Consider the following 19,475-nt stretch of genomic DNA (forward strand, 5'->3'; position numbering starts at 1 on the left):
CTCATGTGTTAGCAGAACACGGTCAAAGGTCACCAGCACTTGACTAGGCAAACAAAAGATCAGGAGCATCAAAGGGACCTTACACAGCCGAACAGATGCCTCAGCAAAGCTACTGAGCCCCTCGGTGGCTCAGCTGAACCACAGTGGGACACACACCAGCGACCCCAAATGTTTTCACCAAGACATGAAACCCCAAAGGAAGGGAGTCTGCAGGGCATCAAAGGGCCCATACTGCCCCACAGCACAGGATGCTCAGGAAGAAGCGGGCGCCACTTTCCTTGAGTTAAAAGAAAATAGAACCCCTTTCTCATCTGCCAAACTGACCCTCATTAAGATGGCAGCTAATCTCCATGGCTGGTTTCCATTCGCCATTCTTACACGTCAGGTATTTGTAATCGCCCTTTAGCACGTAGCCTTCAGCACACAGGTACTCGATGACACTGCCTGAGTTCAAGGGGTCTCTGCAGGGCCGGGGGTGGCAGACGTAGCCACCATTCTCTGGCTCCGGGGGCAGGGAACACACTGCAAAGACAGAGAGAGAGTGAGGTTTTCCAGCAGGAGTCCTCTCAGTGTCTCAGAGGACAGTTCCAAAGTCTTCAACAAGAAACACAAGGAGCACAGAGCCAGTGTCTTGGAGAGGCTGTTGGCCCAACGTGGAAATGCAGGCTGCTACTGAGAGAGTGAAGGGCGCTGGCAATGATTTTAGTTTGGCTGATTCCAACACTCCTCTCCCCACTGTTCCCACAAGCGAATGGTAGACTCTGACAAAGTCCTGAACTTACGGAGATCTAGCACATAATATGGCTTTAATAACACCTGCTGAAACACACAATGAATCAGTGAAAGGTGGTAAAAAACTCTTAACTTGCATGGGGGGAAATGTTAGCCTTATTTCCAGCATCAATACCAGAAAGGACTCCATTGTGTAATAAAAATGTGCCTTCTCGCCCGGCTGGTGTGGCTCAGTGGTTGAGCATCGAACTATGAACCAGGAGATCACACAGTTCGATTCCCCTTCAGGGCACATGCCCGGGTTGTGGGCTTGATCCTCAGGGTGGGGTGTGCAGGAGGCAGCTGATTAATGATTCTCTGTCATCACTGATGTTTCTGTCTTTCACTCCCTCTCCCTTCCTCTCGAAATCAATAAAAATGTATTAGTAATAAAAATAGCCTTCTCAGTGGCAGAGGGGATTTCTAATGGATTTCCTGGGAGCACCTCCCACTTCCTGGCTATAATAGTCACTGCCATCACTTGTCTCCAGCCCATAGTAAATCTTACATTTTTTGTTGGGGTAGGACTGTCTAGTTTTAAAAGCACCTTCAATATACAAATACAAATGATGTATTATAGAATTGTACACTTGAGACCTATATTTTATTAACCAATGTAACCCTAATAAATTCAATAAAATATTTTAAAAAAAAAACACACAAAAGCACATTCACCTCCTATCCTATTCGTTCTGACAACTCCATGAGGGATTCGTTCTGACATCCCCTTTGAAGATGAGGACACCGAGGCCCACAAAAGTTAAATAACTTTTAGCCAAGTGTATGCAGATTAAATGGCAGAACTGGGAGCAGAGTCAAGTCTTCTGGTTATAAAACCTGTGCTCTTTACACCAGCAGACACTGCTTCTGCCCCATTAGCTGGGTGGGCCTTTAAGAAGTGTCAAGTGTATCATTCAAACACTGGGAACCCCAGTGTAGAGAAGTTGCAGTAATGATCAGTCACAGAAGCTGGTAGGTGGGAGGTCTGAGCAGCCTGGAGGGGAGATTCCATGGCCTGCCCTTCTGATCCTGGACAGACAACAGCAGAACTGAAATCCCAGGAAGTGGATTAAGTGGTGTACTGAGCCAAAATAGGAGGGGCACAGTGTGGGCACGAAGGGATCATTGTTTGGAAGACTAAGCTGGGGGAGAAGACCCAATGGCCGGATGGCCAGGCACCCACAAACTTCAACTTTCCGAAGCTTTACTAATGCAAGAAAGATACAAGTTTCCAAAGGACATTCGATTTTGCTGACTAACACCCTGCCCCTATTTTGAATACCACAAGGACATCAGTATTGAGAACAGGAACTGTGGGTTTCTTGTTTTGTTTTGTTTTCACTTCCTCTAACAGACCTAGAGTCTCTGTCTGTCCCAGATATGGTGATCTCCCATTCAGAGGCCCACCCACCACTCTCTCACTCAGAGGTGCCCTTACAGCCTCACACCAAATACCACTTCCCTTCAACCTACAAAATGCTCTTAAGCAAGCTGACTGTTGGTGAGGATAGAGGATGGATACCAAGTCTAAAAGGAGAGGATGGCTCCCTGCTCTCTAGTTGCTTATCACTAAGATGGGGGCAAGCTCCATTTTAAAAGAGCTGTTACTAAAACAAAGCTGGGGTAGGTGCCACAGGGATCAGGAGGAGAAGTCTGAAACTAGGAGATGAGTCCACATGTCTCCTCAGTCCCCTTTAAGGACACACCTTCCCCAAACTGTTCCAAAGCCACCAGGACGCAGGCAGACACCAAACACTCCTTCTGGTGCCTCTTGAAACTTCGGCCAAAGAGTTCAAAGAGCTGGCCAGCTAAATTTCCAAAGAAACCTCAGCAAACTGCTTCACCCTTTACCCCTTTTGTTCAGGCAACAAGCCTGCCACAGATGCCTCCGGCTCTCCTCCAGCTGTGTCTAATTGATTCATTTCCTCAGCATAATTAATGCTGTGCATCCCAGGACAGCTCCTGAAGCAGGCAAGACCCACACACAGGTCCAGTGTGTTGGGAAGGATGGTCTCCAGGGAAGAGCTGATTCTAAAGCCACTCCTGCTTTACTGGGAATTTATGCTCTTAAAGCCCACATCTTAACCGGATCTTTGAGTGAGATCCTGAAGGTCACCTAGCACTCATTTTTATAAGTAAAAAAAGTGAGGTCTTCAAAGAAGTGACTTGTAATTCAATTTCATTTCAATTCAACTAATATTTATCAATTACTGAGTAAGAGTCATTGTGCTATGCTCTGAAAAAGGATAAAAACATAAGGACTTCGCCCCACCAGTGTAGTTCAATTGATTGTCATCCCATGCACCAAGAGGTCACCAGCTTCATTCCTGGTCAGGGTACATTCCCAGGTTGCAGGCTCGACTCCCAGTAGGGGGCGTGCAGGAGGCAAATAATCGATGTTTCTCTCTCAATAATGTTTCTATCTCTCTCTCTCCCCCCCTTCCTCTTTCTCTAAAAAAAATCAATAACAAGATATTTAAAAAAAAAACATAAGCACTTCAGGTACTTGTAGTCAAATAGGGTATGACAAATAAGTACATACATATATTTTGAAAGTCATTTTCTTTCTAGCTCCCGGGTTTTGTGTCTTAAGGACACTTTTCCCTACTCTGAGGTTATAAAAATATTCTCGAGAACTTATAGATTGGATCTTGGTTATGCAAATAATACCTTTACAGGGAAAAACACACAGTAAGAATATATACATGGTATAAAATTTAAAAACTAAGATGAGTGTAGAGTCAAAAGTTAGCTCTTCTCCTGTCTCTTAGTCATTCAGTTCATCTCCCCAAAGGCACTGGATGAGTGTTCTTCCTAAGATATTCTACACACAGATTTATTCCAAGACATGTCAAAGAATGTGATTGGTGCCACAAGAGAGGGAGCTCAAAGCAGGAGAGATCACACCTTGTGTGGGAGAGATGAGAAAAGGCAGCATTTCAAATGGGGCCATATTTCCTTGGGAAATAAAGTTTGAAGCAAGTTCACTGATGTAGGAAAGTGTAGTTATTAAGCCCAGCCAACGTCAAGTAGGCCACATTAGCTGGATTGGATAATAAAAAAATTTGCCCCCCAAAAATGTGAAGAGCAACGAAACCATCTTGAAGAGGGCCTTGATGGCAACAGGAGATTAAAAGGAAAAGGGGAGCCTCTGCAGGGTCTTGAGAAAGGCCGAGTTATAAGAGGAGCTGAATTTGATATAAGATGGACCAGAGGTAGAGACAGCCTTTACAGTAAATCAACAATATAGCTACCCTAATAGGGTAAAATAAATACTACGAAAGTTCTTTTATGGTCATACAAAGGAAACAAGAGTATATGAGGTTCACCATCACAAAAAAGCTGTCCCAGGTCCAAGGAAGGAAATAAGGAGGACTCAAGAAATTTTTTTAAAAGTATTTCAAGAATCTAAGGGGGGAAAAATGGCCCCCTGGCCAATTCCAAGAGCATAGTGTGAGAGTCTTGGCAAAGGGCAGGTGTTGGAGCAGACCCCCTAAGTGACGCCTGGGATTAACAGGAAAGGAAAGATCAGGAATAGCAAATAAATCATTTAGTGGCTTCCTGAAGCTACTGTTTTGGGCAAGAAGCTGAGCATCAGGCTCACTCTCTGACAACCCCTGGTCCGCAGAGAGAGTTTCAAGCTCTGTTGTTAACCCCAAGAAGTGAATGAACTCATCTGATTTGGCAAAGCTGCATAATTTTAAAAAGAGAGTGAGAAAGCCAGAAGATAGAAATTTTACAGAAAAAAAAATCAATTCTATTTACTTAGCTTTCTTCTCTGCTTTCCATTATCTCTCACCATCACTTAGGCTTCCAGTGAGCACAGGAAACAGAGAGATAATGCTTCAAGAGGGCCCGGCAGCGTGCCCGATGCACAGCAGTCATTCAGTGACAGACCATCCAACCAGCTGGTGAGTGTGCAGACAGAAGAGAAGCAAAACAATCTACCTCAATGTCCCTGCAGCCTCAAACCCTCAGCAGAGATCAATAAGAATAACCCTCAATCTGCTCTTCAACGTTTTTTGCATTTGTTGTTTTGGAGACCAGCTTTTTTAGGAGGAAGAGGCAAATTAAAAGAAAAAAACCTTCATAAGATTACATAAAAAGCAAGCCCTAACTGGTTTGTCTCAGTGGGTAGAGCATTGGCCTGCGGACTGAAAGGTCCCAGGTTTGATTCCGGTCAGGGGCACATGCCAGGGTTGAGGGCTCAATCTCTAGTAGGGGGCCTGCAGGAGGCAGCTGATCAATGATTCTCTCTCATCATTGATGTTTCTATCTCTCTCCCTCTCCCTTCCTCTCTGAAATCAATAAAAATGTATATTTTTAAAAAGTAAATCAAAACAAGCTCCAGGGAAGACTGCGGTGGGGGCGGGGGTGGCGGGGGGCGGGGGTCACAATGTTCCATTTAACAAACTGAATACTTGAGTCCCTTCAAAACGAAGTGTAGGGAGTAGTTGTGTGCAGATCAGCTTGAGGAAGGGAAGCAGACGTTTAAAGACCCAGTGCATTTTAGAAAGATCTCAGTAAAAGAGGTTTCAGGCTGATGACAGTTATCAAGAACACACGACACTCCTGAACACAGTGATGGAGGGTTTAAGAAATCGTGTCAGTGCTCATTCACAGGTTTGAAATAATGTAGTTTTAGACAAAATCAGTGCAGTAGAACTCCTGGGCACACAGCAACAGTGTGCTGAATAAAAGTTTGGCTGCAGGAAGATTTCCTGGGAATTTAGGGAAAAACAAAGAGGTTCTCCAAACCCAGCTACCAACATGGCTGTTGTAATCATCAGGGACACAGCTGAGGCAGTATCATAAATGTCCCTATTTGGTTGTAATTCCACAAAATGATTAAAGCAGACTTCTCCACATAAGATACCCTAGATTTATAATCCAGGGAGGACACAGACATGCACACAGCCAAGTCCAACGTAAATCAAAGAAGGAAACATTCAAAGATGTGCTTTTCTTTTTTTTTTAAATCCTCACACAAGGATATTTTTCCCATTGATTTTTAGACAGAGTAGAAAGGAGGGAGAAGGGGGAAGAGAGAGAAACATCGACACAAGAGAGTCACATTGATCAGTTGCCTCCTGCATGCACCTAGACCAGAAAATTGGGGATCGAACCCACAACTAAGGTATGTGCCCTTGACCAGGAATCAAACCCACAACCCTTTGGACCACGGGCCGATGCTCCAACCACTTAGCTTTTTCTAACCAGAGACATCTCATTCATCTGAGAACTGCCCGCATCCAGAGGAAACAGGAAAAACAAAAACCTCCCTAGCATATCAGGTCATGTGGTTTGGACTCCAGATCTTTCATATCAATGGCTCAGGCAGTTTAAATCCCCTGACCTTTTCCTCCTTAAAGATAACATCTAGGCCTCAGTTGTAGTTCAGCTCCAGGCCAAGAAAAGCAGCAAAACCAGCCAAGTGACACAATGGCTGCCTCAGGACCAGCTACATTGACTAATGACCCCCTGCCCTGGCACCCACCAATCAGTGGAGACTATGACCCTGAAAGAGCACACCTGGAAAGCTGATGAGTATTCTACTAAGACCCTATCTTGAGAATTCCCCTAAGATTTCCACTTCTGCCCTAACCGGTTTGGCTCAGTGGATAGAGCATCGGCCTGTGGACTGAAGGGTCCCAGGTACGATTCTGGTCAAGGGCATGTACCTCAGTTGCGGGCACATCTCCAGCGGGGTTGTGCAGGAGGCAGCTGATCAATGTTTCTCTCTCATTGATGTTTCTAACTCTCTATCCCTCTCCCTTCCTCTCTGTTAAAATACCAATAAAATGTATTTAAAAAAAAAAAAGATTTCCACCTCTAAGAGAGAGAAAAATATGCCCAGGACAAAGGACCCAGTGACACACTCTCCTCCCTCCAAGGAGCACACTTCTGCCATTCCCCCACAGGCACATACCCCGCAACCTCTAAGGGACCCCATGAAACTTGCAACTAGGGAAGCAATGTGTAGCAGCAGCTCATCCTGGGCTAATCCCCTGAATCTATCTCCAAGGCCCCCTTTTCTCTTGACTTCTCAGTGAGCCAAAGCAGCCCCAGCCCAGCCTAGGTTTTCCTGTTGCATCTTCTACGCCCTTCCTTGTTTCACTGTCCTAATAAGTATTTTTGCTGCCATCATGGACTCAATACCTTTTGGCTTAGTGCTGTGTAGCCCTTCCCTTGAATGTCCCCATCTCCCATCACCTTTTCCTAAAATAAATTCAAGTTTTCATTATTTACCATCTGAGATGGCTGTTTAGCCTACCCATGCACCACCAACCTCAACCTTTCATTTATTATTAATCCTTACCGGAGGACATCTTAGAGAGAAGAAGAGAGAAAGAGACAGAGAGAAACATCAATGTGAGAGAGAAACATTGATCGGTTGCCTTCTAGAAGTTTCCCAATTGGGGATCAAACCAACAACTCAGGTATGTACCCTGATCGGAAACTGAACTGGCAACGCTTTGGTGCACGGAACAACACTCAACCAACTGAGCCACTCAGACCAGGCTAAAATGTATTTTAATAATATATTTTATTTAACCCAATATATATGAAAGATTATAGATTATATCTTAACATGCAATCGACATAAAAATTTATTACTGAGATAATTTATAGCTTTTTTCATGGTAAGTCTTTACTTAAGGTAGACTAACCACATTTCAAGTTCTCAGTAGCGAATGCGGCTAGTGGCCACTGTACTGGATAGCACAAGTGCTCAGTGTGGGACAAGTCTGGGTCTGAGTCACAGGATGAGCCTGGGGATCTGGAAACAGTAGAAAGGGTTCAGAACCACACCACAGGGCATGGAGTATTATTAGGTTAAACAGCAGATGTGGAAAGATGACAGCAATGAGCACTGAGGGTTGTTTTATAAAGCACCACTTATGTGCTTGCTTCAAAACCCTTTCTTGATCTATGAAGGTCCAGTTTCTACTTCTAGCCCTAAATGGTTTGTTAGGAGCAGAGAGAGACAGAGAAAAAAAGCAAGATGAAAACAGAAAAAAAAAAAAAAAAAAGGTGTTTAAATGAGCACATTTGCCAGGGGTGGTGCGGGGCGGGGGCGGGGGCGGACATGGGACATAGACACAGAAGATAATCACTATAAACAGTGTATTAATGTGCCAGGCACTCTTTACAAATAAGGACAATGAATCTTAGCTGAGTTGAGTAACTTGCCCCAAATCACATTTTTGTAAATAAAGCTGGATTCAATAGGCACTCTGGCTCTTAAGCTGCAGGCTTGACCACTAAGCTAACTTGGGCTGGCTGAGCAGGGCAGGACACCAGGTTCCATTCTGTGGTTCACTCTCTGGAGCTTTTGGAACATCTAGCTCCTCTGTGTGTGAAAGAGAAAGTCATGTCATAGTGTGAACAGGCTTCTTCAAATGGGAGGTGATCCTCCTTAAGAAAGCCTCCCAAGAAAGATGGGACTGGGCATTCCAGACAAATGCAAATTAGGGGCAAGGAGAATGAACACATCTGATTACAGTCAAAAGGTTTCTTCTGAGGCCTCCTTTAAATCTCAGTTATAACATATTTATTGACCACCTATTATACGCCAAGCATTAGAGCACTTTACAAGTATAACACATTTAAATTTCTCAAAAATCCTGTAAGCACTAGCTGGTTTTGCTCAGTGGATAGAACATCAGCCTGCGGACTGAAGGGTCCCAGGTTTGATTCTAGTCAAGGGCACATGCCCAGGTTGCAGGCTCAATTCCCAGGAGGGGGTGTGCAGGAGGCAGCAGATCAGTGATTCTCTCTCATCACTGGTGTTTCTTTCTCTCTTTCTCTTTCTCTCTCTCTCTCTCTCTCTCTCTCTCTCTCTCTCTCTCTCTCTCTCTCCCCACCCCCCCGGCTTCCTCTGAAATCTATATATATAAAAGGCTAATATGCTAAGTGTCTGACCTTCTAACTGGTCACTCTGATGTGCACTGATCACCAGGGGGTAGAAGCTCAACACAGGAGCTGCTGTGATGCATACTGGCATCGGGACCTGGCGCCCACAAAGCAACACTCAGCTTCTCTCAAGTGGGACACAGGCCCTGCCACCATCCTGGAGTGATACCCCACCAAATTGCAGCTGATGCTGCCGAGACCCCATGGCGCAAAATGCAGCCCACAGCCCAGCCCAGCAATGGTCACTGTGAGTGCTAGGTAATGACGTCACGTAGCAATGTTCAGCTTCCTCTCCCTAGCACAACTAGCCTCCTATCTTCAGCCCAGGAACATGACTTGCTTTATAGCCAGGTACAAACATTTTACACTTTAACCAAATGTCTGTGAAGCATTTTCATGTGCCTCATCTAATTTGATCCTCACAGAAGTCCTGGAGTAGGTAGATAGGAGATTTGGTGGAATCCTATTTTCATTAGCCGGAAAACAGATTTAGAAAGTTTAGAACCTTGACCCAACTGAAAAGAAGAAATGGTGGTCCTTGAAAATTACTTCAGGTTTTCTCACTGCACGGAATATAGTCAAACACTTTTTACCCTTTTTTCTCCCTGCATGATCTACAATAATAATCTGCTTTGTGTTGATATTTACTGCTGTGTTGCTGACAATTAACTGAAAGAGAAGTTAGAGTGCTTCACTGGGCTGGAAAAGTTTAGCTACATAAGAAAGCAGGTCTAATTAAGCAAGTTTATTCTATATCTATAAAAGGCTAAGTTGACTTGCACATGCGCGATACATATAAAGCTCTCGCTGGTGCCAATCAGAAGTGTGTGTTTCGATCTGTCATTGTCGATTGTGAATGTGGTTGATACTTCTATTATAGAGAAAGGGTGAAAAGCGTTATTAAAATATTTCTTCTAATTAATTTCCTTTCAATGTGCACGAATCAGTGCACCGGGCCACTAGTAAAAATATATTTTAAAAAACAAACAAACACCCTGTAAAAAGCATAATACAACAGCCCTGGCCAGTATGGCTCAATTGGATGGATCATTGTCCGGTGCACCGGAAGCTAACAGGTTCAATTCCCAGTCAGGGCACGTATGGGGGTGGGTGCAATTGATCAATGTCTCTCTCTCTCTGCCTTCCTCCCTCTCTTAAAAACACACACAGACACACACACATTATAACATTAGACAGATGGACAAATTGAGAGGTGAAGAAACTTGCCCATAGTCACTCAGCAGGGGGCAGTACTTGCTCATAGTCATAATGGCAGTGGATAGTAACAAAGAATTTCCAAGCCCAGCTTCTCCCACACTCACATCCTGGAAAGAGAGCTACAGTAAGAGAAGCCCAGTGACAAAGACAATCTGGGCACTGCCTGCGGACACTAGCCTCTCAGGGCCTGAGTTTCCGTACATGAAGGCACTGAACCAGATGACTCAGTGGTCTCTTTTGAGATTTGCAAATTTGTCTCAACTTGGGTGGGTGTCTTGGCTGTCCTGGTCTCACCATCCATTTGGGGTTCCTTCACCAAAGTCCTACTGTGGTTTTTAAAATGAGCATAGGGTGAGAGAGATTTGAGAAGCATCCTGTATGTGCAGAAGCTACTGCATCTGTCAGGGCAGGTGGGAGCAGGGAAACAGGCAGGAGGAGTTCAATTTCTCAAAAGATGCCCACGGGCTCTTCAGTCCATGGCTCTCCCTGGCTTTCTGCCTTCCTGATCCTCCAACTCAAATAGTCAAAAGTCTAAAAATGGGCTGCAGCAAGAGAGAAAAGATGATTTCTCATGCCATTTGCAACCTTCCTCTTCTCTCAGATAAACCTTCCCAGTAGTGAAACAGGAAGCCCATTGTCCAGCCAGGATCCCTTTTCTCATGAGAACTTCCCACACGATGGGGGAGGGCCAGCCTTTCCCAGGGTGTGGCCCTGGGGTAGGGGTGGGGAAACAGAGGGAGAAATTACCCATGGTTTAGGGCGCCCCCTGCAGCTCCTCCTAGGCCCCACCACCACTTTCCTAAGCCCTCCAATTCACTCACAGGAGAGGGGAAATGCCAGCCAGCAGCTTCAGAGCCAACAAGAACATTTTCTTTACTGGGCCCTGGCCCAAACATGAAAACTTGTCACCTGGAAGCAGACACCAAAGTTCTTAGTCATTCTGGAAGAAGTGTTGTTTCTCTCCTCAGCCTAGAAACCCTGACCTGAAAGCACATGTGGTCAGCTGGAACCCCACCCATCTTTCAAGATTCAGAACTGTCTGCCACCAAGAAACCCAAACCAACCCAGAGAACTGCCAGAGAGAATTAAGCAGCACAAGGTACAGCTTACCAGCCTGGGCCTAAAATGAGAGTGCCCAGGTGTGAACTGCTTGACAGTTAACCACAATGTGGGTTTGGGCAGGCTGTCCTACTCCTCAGTTCCCTCATTGTAAAATGGGGCTACTAAAGGTGTCCACCTCACAGGGTTCCTGTGCAGATTAACCATTTTGCAGGTAAAGTGCCTGGTGTTGGGTCTGTAGTTTTATTATTCCTCTCTGTTCTAGAAACATCTTCTTCACTCCTCTCTGTAAACTATCACCACATTGTCTCTGAAATTACTTTCTCACAGGTCAGTCCTTCCCCCTCCTCTCTACTAACCCCCACCCACCAACACTAACCTCCACCCACCAACACTGTAGGCAGTTGTTTTGCTCATTTTTGTGTCTCCAGTTCTTTTCACAGAATCTGACAGAGGGTAGATGCTTAGTAAAAAACTACTTAACTTGCAAAATTTTGCCCACATTTCAAGGCACTGTCTTATTTCCAACTGCAAACGATCACATGGTTTCTGATTTGAGATAAGTTTTAAGAACAGATAACAGCAAAGAGGCCCCAGGATCAAGGCCGTGGGGTGGGGTGGGGGTGGGGGTAGGGGTGGGGTGAAGTGGGAGGTGTGAAAGCATGGTTTTGCATTAGACAGATGAATCTGGGTTTGAACAGGGGGCCTGCTCTGCAACCATGTCAACTGCCTGAACTCTTCTGAGCCTCACTCTTTAACAGCCAGTACTCACCTCTATGAAGTATTTGTAAGGACAGATAAAAAACTGTGTACCTGAAAGTGTCCTGCATCATGCCTGACACATACCAGGCACTGATAACTTTTGTACATTTATTTCCTCATAGCAAACCAAACCCTCCTCTGGTTTTTAGAATGGGGTAGGGCAAAGAAAAGAAAAAGGACTGTTACAGAAATTTCTGTATATTGGAGAAGAGACACTCTGGGGAATCTTGCTTTGCTCTCTTCTTGCTCCAGCTCAGTAATATGCCAGCCCCTTTCCCTACTTCCCTTCTCAGCAGAACAGACCAGACTGCTCTTGGCTGACAAATGGCTTCCATATGGCCTGTTACCCTTTCACCTCCTCTTGTTCTCAAAGCTCAGGAACTCAGGAGCAGGCTGCCAGCTTGGGCTGCACCACCCTCCCCTGCCCCTGCCAATCCCACTATATAACTGCTAAAAGAAAGGCAGGCAGGGAGGACCACTCTCTTTCATCTGACTGCTCCAGGTCTGGGTCACTAAGTGTCTAAATCCACCCACCCAGTGCAGTGACCTACGGAGCAGAGCCTACAGTTGTTCCCCAGTCTAATCCCTAGGTAGGTGGAAGGACAGTAGAGGAAGGAGCCAGGCCATTCCATGTGCATTAACAAACATTACTATGTTCCCCTTGGCAGTGGTAGCTAAAGGATTAAGAGAAAGCAAATGATGTTTATTTACTTCCTCATCAGCACTTGCTCCTTGTTGGTCTTCTTTCCTTCACCATATCATCTAACTAAGCTGCAATTGTATTTGCTCTCCCCCTTGGAATTCCCACCTCCAGGAGGATGCAGGCTGTTCCTCTGAACGAAGGCTCCAGTCAGCTGCTAAGGCACTATCCAACCTCAAAAGGTAACTGGTGAGCAGGTGATAATTACTTTAGGAATCTGCCTTGGAGTTTAAAACAGGGTTGGACTCTTAGGTACAAAAGTCATAGCTATGGTTTCATTTCCAACTCTACAATCTAACTGTAACTCCTAATGCCAAGTCCAGTGCCAAGAAACACATATTTAAATTTAAAATAAATTTAAAGATGTCTGCTGCTCAACAGGGTAGAAGTGAGGAAAAGAGTTAACATTTATTACCAGGCATGACACTGGACACTTTAAAACTGCCATCCTATTTAATTTTCCTGCCCTTAGAGGAAAGTGCTATAATTACTCAATTTGCTCAGATGAAGAAACTGAGGCTTTGAAAAACTTAGTAATGGCCCGAGGTTATAGGGCTACTAAGTATTAAGAATCTAAATACAAACTCTGGCTTGCCCTTCTCTCTATGATAGGAAAGTCCCTTGTGATTAGAAAGCCACTAAAAAATTTAGCCCAAGACCTACAGAAGTGTAACATAGGGTAGAGTAAATCTGGACAAAAGTTGCAGTGATTCCTGTTGGGAGAAGAATGTGGACTGGTGAGTTTACTTGAGCCCAGAGGACTCAGCTCATATCTCAAGGGGGGCCACATTTTTCCAGAAAAGGGGGGGGTTAGGCTGGGGGGAGGGAAGGCAAGACAGTTTCCTTCATTAATCTCTGAGCACTACAAACAATGGAGCTATTCAAGCATTATGGATACCAAAGCTGCAAGTGAGAAAGGTATAGGAGAGCATTTTCAGCTGAGAACACTGGTCTTCCAAGAGGGAAAAATGAAAAGAAGGATGAGACTAGACTTATATAGAGGGCTGTTTTTCTGCCAGCTGTCCAGAATATACAGGGTCACTGAAGCATCTCTACCGAAGCCCAAAATAAATAACCTCTGCCATGAACCAACAAAAGTGAGTCAGGCAGTGTTTTGCTTCTCACAGGTGCTCAAAAGGCCACTGCTCGGCACCAAGGCCTACACAGCTGCAAAGAATGAAAGGAAATAATTGGCAAACTTTAGTTACAGATGGTTGCAGAAATCTGCTGAAGTGATAGCCTAAAACCAGCAAAACACCATAGCTGTTTAAAAAACACGTACCAGTCACTGAAGGGTAAAGGTCCGAATGGAATTTTCTGAAGAGATGTGATTGGGTCTCCTTGTGACAGACAAGGTATATCTAACAGATCATGATACTAAGCTATGCCATGAAGTGATCCCTGTACATTCTGTGGGTGCTTGTATCGGACCTGATCTCCCCAGGACACAGGGACTAGGAAATATAAAGGGGAAAAGAAAATGTAGAGGGGAGGGCTGTGTAAATGAAGTTGCCAGGGCTAAGGGTCTTGGTCTTGCCTTTATCGCCGCTGAACCAACTAGGATAAGAAACACTGACAAGTGAGCAAGGATAGTCAAAAGTTACAAAGGCCACTGATCTGGACATTCTTCCTCCTCCATCTTGTGGGGGATGGGGTTCTCTCTTTTAAGCACCCATCTTAAATCATCCTTTCCCATGCAGCCACCACAGGAAAAGCAGCTTGTCACATCTTGGTTTCCTCCTTGAAACCTCCTAGAAGGGGAACTTATCACCCTGTGTTATGATCAGCTGATCAAGGGCAGGGATGAGTCAAAGCCACCCAGGGTTTGTTTGTTTTTTGGTGGTTTTTTGTTTTTTTTTGCTCTTCCCTACTTCCAACATTTGGGTCTTTCTACAGATCTGGACTATATGGAGCAGTGAAGGTCAATCAAAGGGCTGCATGCCACTGAGTACTCCTAGCAGATCCCTTTCCTCTACTCAGTAAGGAAGAGCCTCTCCCTTCCTGTGAATTCTTCCCATAGTTTTCTCTGAGAAAGCCTTACTTAAGCTTCTTTAAGAAACTTTAAAAACAACAGGAATCCAAATAAACCTGCTGTGAGGTCCAGAGCAGGGCACTTGGCCCTTAAGGTGCTTTCCCACATGCCAGAAACTTGCTCGCGTTTGATTTTAACATGTGCATTTATCAGCCTGGCTCTAGCATATTGTTGAGATAACTTAATCACTAAACAGAGCAACCTCAAAACAAATACATTAGTAAAACTTGGGCCTTGATGTGGTTAAAGTCAGCAGTGGACTCTCAACTCTGCCTTACTCTCTCAATCTTTGGACTCTTGACTTTGGCAAGCCACTTTTGACTGATCAGTACAAATTCCTGGTCAGAAGATGTTGCCTGTTGCAGCCGTACCCATTCGTGTATCAATAGATAACCATGTTCAAATGTCACACAGCTGAACAGAAAATATACTTTAAGCTTTTGTCTTCCAAAGAATGGGTTTAATAACTTTCACCCAGAAGAGAGTAAAAAAAATTTAGAAGTGTTGATTCTTATTCTGAGTTCCACTTTCCTAATAAAAACTAGTTTTTCCACTTTCCTAATAAAAACTCCTAATTAGTTTACCAATTATCTATTGAGCACCTAGCAATGTGCCAATGTATCAGACTTTAAGGGGAAGTAGGATTGTGACCATGTAAAAGATAGTGACTATGAGATTGTGCCTATGATAAAGGAGAGTGGGAACATGCAAAAAGGAGATAAGGACAGGAGCAATGGCAGAGAAGCAAAAAGAGTATGTGTATGGGAACCAGCAAATGATTCCAGGTTTAAAAGGAGAAAGCTGGAAATTCAGAAAATTAGGCTGGCACCAGAACAAGGAGGGCCCTAAACACAAGGCTAAGGAATGAAAAATCTTGGTTTCTTCTTTCATAAAATGAGATTTTAAGGACCCTTCCAATACTAAAATGCAAAGTCACGTTATTAATAAGAAAGTGAAAGTCCATCCTATAGTACTAATCCAGCTGAAGAAATCTGCCGGGGACAGGGGAAGGATAGATAGATTCACTATGCTTCTCAAGTTTGCCTAGGAGTGGCCCTGGCTGGGTAGCTCACTTGGTTAGAGCGTTATCCCCATATACCAAGATTGCAGGTTCCATTTCCAGTCAGGGCACATACAAAAATTAACCAATGAATACACAAATAAATGGAACAACAAATCGATGTTTCTTTCTCTCAAATCAATAAATAAAAAAGTTTGTGTAGGAGAAAGGGGTCAAGAAAGAACTGGAGGGATTGGAGCAGAGGAAAGAAATATAAAGACACCTTATGGTCAATTTGTTTTCCCAGGGTTCCCTCACATGGTAGCAGATGGCCTATCCCTGGAGGACTGGATCTCAAAATGCAGCTGATTCTAACAGTTGGGGTCACAGGACCTCTCTGCACTAGCTGAATGCCAGAAATCAATGGGTTCCATTGTGCCTCCATGCATGAGTTCTCATATCCAGGCTCATGCCCTCTGCCTGCTTGGAACAGAGGACTGGGGAAAAATAACACTACATCACGTTGAAAGACTGCACTTGCCAATTAATGGAAGATATGGTATTATAAAGTCCAATTTTATTTAAATTACCTTGATTTTACTAGGAAACTATTGAGATGCTAATAATTTGAGAGAAAAAGGACTAGCCCATAAGAGGTCAAGGTGATGAGGCCTTTGGGCAAAGGGGCAGATCATAACCAGAGAAAAATCAATAACTGCCTCTGGTCTTCCTCTTCTTCCTGCCCAATGCATGGAGAAGTCTGGCTCCACCAAACCAACCCCCCATAAAAACAAAACAGGCTGGATGTTTCATATAAGAAAAGGGGATAAAAATCCATGAAATAATATGTGTGTACACAGAGGAGTGTAAGTGTATGATTACATAATTAGGCACATTAAAGTATTTATACTGCTAAGACTAAAAGCCCTTACTCAAAGGCATTCCACCAAAGTTGAAAGGGGAAAAAGAAAATAGAAAATAAAACATCTAATTGCAATCGTTCACAAAGCCAGACATCCCCATCTGGTGCCACAGCTGAATTCTCTTAATTAACATGTTGTAATGCAAGTATGAAAGACACTGTATGCTTATCAACTCCATGCTTCGGCCAGCCAGCATGGGAGAAGCCTGCAACACTGCTATAATTAGAGGTTTTTTTCTTCCTATTATAATGGTACCCTGGTATGGGGATTCCCTGCCCCGCCAGCCCCCCCCCCACCCCCGCCGCCCTTAAAAACTTAGTTGCTTAAAGCACCAACATACAACAACTCTGTACCCACAAAATTAGGGACTGAGATTGAGAAATATGAAGTTTACAAAGGAGCTAGTTTGTTGGTGGGGTTTTTTCTTACCTCCCCAAACTTGGGGCTTTACCAGATAGAGAAGGCTAGCAATGTTTGAGCAGCCTAGCCTTTTAAACAGAAGCCCATCCAACAGCTTAAAATCATAGGTTAAATGTATCTAAATGGAAAAGTGACAGAAATTACCATATAAATGAGTACAATGCAGGGGAAAGGCATTACTAAATCAAGAGAGCAGATCAACATAGAATGTATTCCAAAGAACAGACTCTCACAGTTTTGGAAAGGCCTTGCACACTTAACAAAAAGGGTTTTGTTTTTGCACAGCTCTTGGTCACACCAGAACCTGGTTATAGGTAGTCAGTCCCCCCATTTCCCTGAAAAGGCCCCCCAAAATCAAACAATAGGTTTATATAAGAAAGTCGTGTTCTCAGAAATCCAAACAAGATCGTAAAATGCCTAATTATACTCTGCTTTATAGATACACTCTTGTACAATATAATTTGGGCATTTTATACATTATTCTTTAAGTCTTTTTTTGTCTTCACAACTGAGCAGGGCTATTGTCTTATTGAGTCAGCAAGTATTCAACTGACACTAATGATTCTCCACGCTCACTGAATTTCAAAATCTTTTCCTCAATCAACTTTAGAAAACCTACCCTTCTTACAACTACCACCAGCAATGTCATTTTTCCATGTTCAACTCATCCTTACAAAATAAAGGTCCCAAAATTCAAGTTACTGCTCCAGCATCCATGGCTTTACAGATGGCCCTGGGGACACTGCTCAGAGTGTGCTGTAGGCTGGCAGGCAGCCACACCTCAAGACTGCTCAAGAGGTTTTCTCAGCTGCTGCACAAAAGTCCAAATTCATTACACAAAGGCGACTGGGGTGTCAATTTACAACATATCAGAATACAGGTTGTTCCTAAGACAAATGTTTAAAAGCTGACTACTCATGAACTATCAAGTCTGTATTTCTTGCCTCCTCACTCCCCTAGTTCCAAAGGTGCAGAATCATTTTGGTGAGCCCAGAGAAAATATATTTAATAGGCCCATATACAAATGAAGAATGTGTCCAGAACCAAGGATCTTTGGCACTCAGCAACAAATACACACCTACATTTTACAAAGAAGCCAGGACTGCATCCAGGGCTCAGAGGTTTGCATTGCACCGAGGGAAGTCAAGCTAGTCAGCACCTGCCACAGGCCTGTTACTCAGGATGACAGCTCATCCTGGGTTTCCCCAGCCTCTACACCTAGTTGATGGAAAAGGCTTGTCACCTGTGCAATCAGGAATCCAAGGTCCTTGCAGATGCCTCCAACCAGATCTTACAATAGAATAATGTTGGTAGAACAATAGTCCCTTCCCCAACTGGGAGCAACTTGGCCTATGGGAAACAGAATCAGTGTGCCTCACATACTCGGTGCAAGTGGGTAGTGTCCTCTAGAGCTAATCCATTTGTACTTGCAGCCCTTCTGCAAAACCAAATGAAAGCACGTATCCCAAAATGGCACAGAAGTTGCAGAGCAACTGAATCTGGATCTGCTGCTTTCTCCCCTTACCAATCCCCTGTATCTTCCCAGCTAGCTTCATCTCTCAGAGGGACAGAGAAAAACAAAAGCAAAGACCACTTGGGTTTTCTGCAAATGTGGGCAGGGCCACTGAAACTCAAGACCTCTTTTAGGAACCACCCTGTTACTCAACTGTAACAAAATGATTACTCAGAAAGGGTTTAGTTTATCTACCAGCCATCCAGAACAGAGTATCAGGGGCCTTTAGCTTTCAGGAAAAGGTAAAGAAACTACTGGTCTTTAAAGGCAGTGACATGAGGCAAAAGCTGAAGATTCAAAGCTCCAAGCTAGGTGTTCCTCCCTAGCACTTCCCCTGTGCAGGGGCTCCAAACCCCTCAGCAGAGCCTGGCAGTGAAGCCTCTGCCTAGCCTACACCCTTGGCCTGGCAACAGGCTGGGATGATCCCCAAAGAGGAACTGCTTGCTTCCCATGGCTACAAACATGATGTTTTGCACTGGCCATGTTGTAGGTCTGTGCCAGGGAGTTTGGGGTGGGTCAACCAAGAGTGGCAGGCCTGGCCTAGGCATAGCAACTGGTATTGAAACTGTCATTAATTTTCCGGTACCTGGGCATTACCTCCCATGGCAATCATTTATTTTTCTCTCCTACTGGAAATTAATAGATCTTATGGTAAGTATAACACCCCATTGATACAACCTATCTTAACGAAAATTTATTTTCTCAATTTCCATTTTTCACTAAAAGCAACCACTAGATACTCCATTAAGAATAATATATATATATATATATTTATATATATATATATATATATATATATATATATATATATATATTTATAATTTTTTTTTTTTTTACTGGTCTTTGATTTTACTAATAACCTAAAGTTACCCAAACTCCTTATTCAAAATTATTAAGGGGATACAGGGCACAGATGAAGGTGATAAGACTGAGCATGGGCAAGGGTTTTGGAAACAGCATTCTTCCACTGCTGATTAGGTGTGGTGACTGGTGTCACTTGAACCTAAGCAATAATCCCTGGCCAATCACATTCTAAAGTGACCAGCTGAAAGCTTGGAACCTACTGCATAGTATGCCTGGGCCCATTGGACTCACCAGGAAATATCACCTCCACATTGACGAGGGACTGATCAAAGCTTTACTCAGGGTGGCACCCAACA

At 44.0% G+C, this 19,475-nt stretch overlaps 1 protein-coding gene across 3 annotated transcripts in view; it reads right to left on the reverse strand.

Annotated features, from left to right (window-relative positions):
- Positions 1-19,475, reverse strand: part of SUSD6 (sushi domain containing 6) — a gene marked incomplete at its 3' end in the record, with an annotated part of 101,720 nt that overhangs the window by 10,351 nt on the left and 71,894 nt on the right. For all 3 annotated transcript variants that reach the window (XM_080673592.1, XM_080673590.1, XM_080673591.1), the window contains one exon: positions 325-522. In XM_080673592.1, coding sequence (XP_080529718.1) covers positions 325-522 — 198 coding nt within the window. The remainder of the gene's footprint in view (positions 1-324; positions 523-19,475) is intronic.

Source organism: Plecotus auritus (genome assembly GCF_963455305.1).
Source record: "Plecotus auritus genome assembly, chromosome: 1".
Classification (NCBI taxonomy): Eukaryota; Metazoa; Chordata; class Mammalia; order Chiroptera; family Vespertilionidae; genus Plecotus; species Plecotus auritus.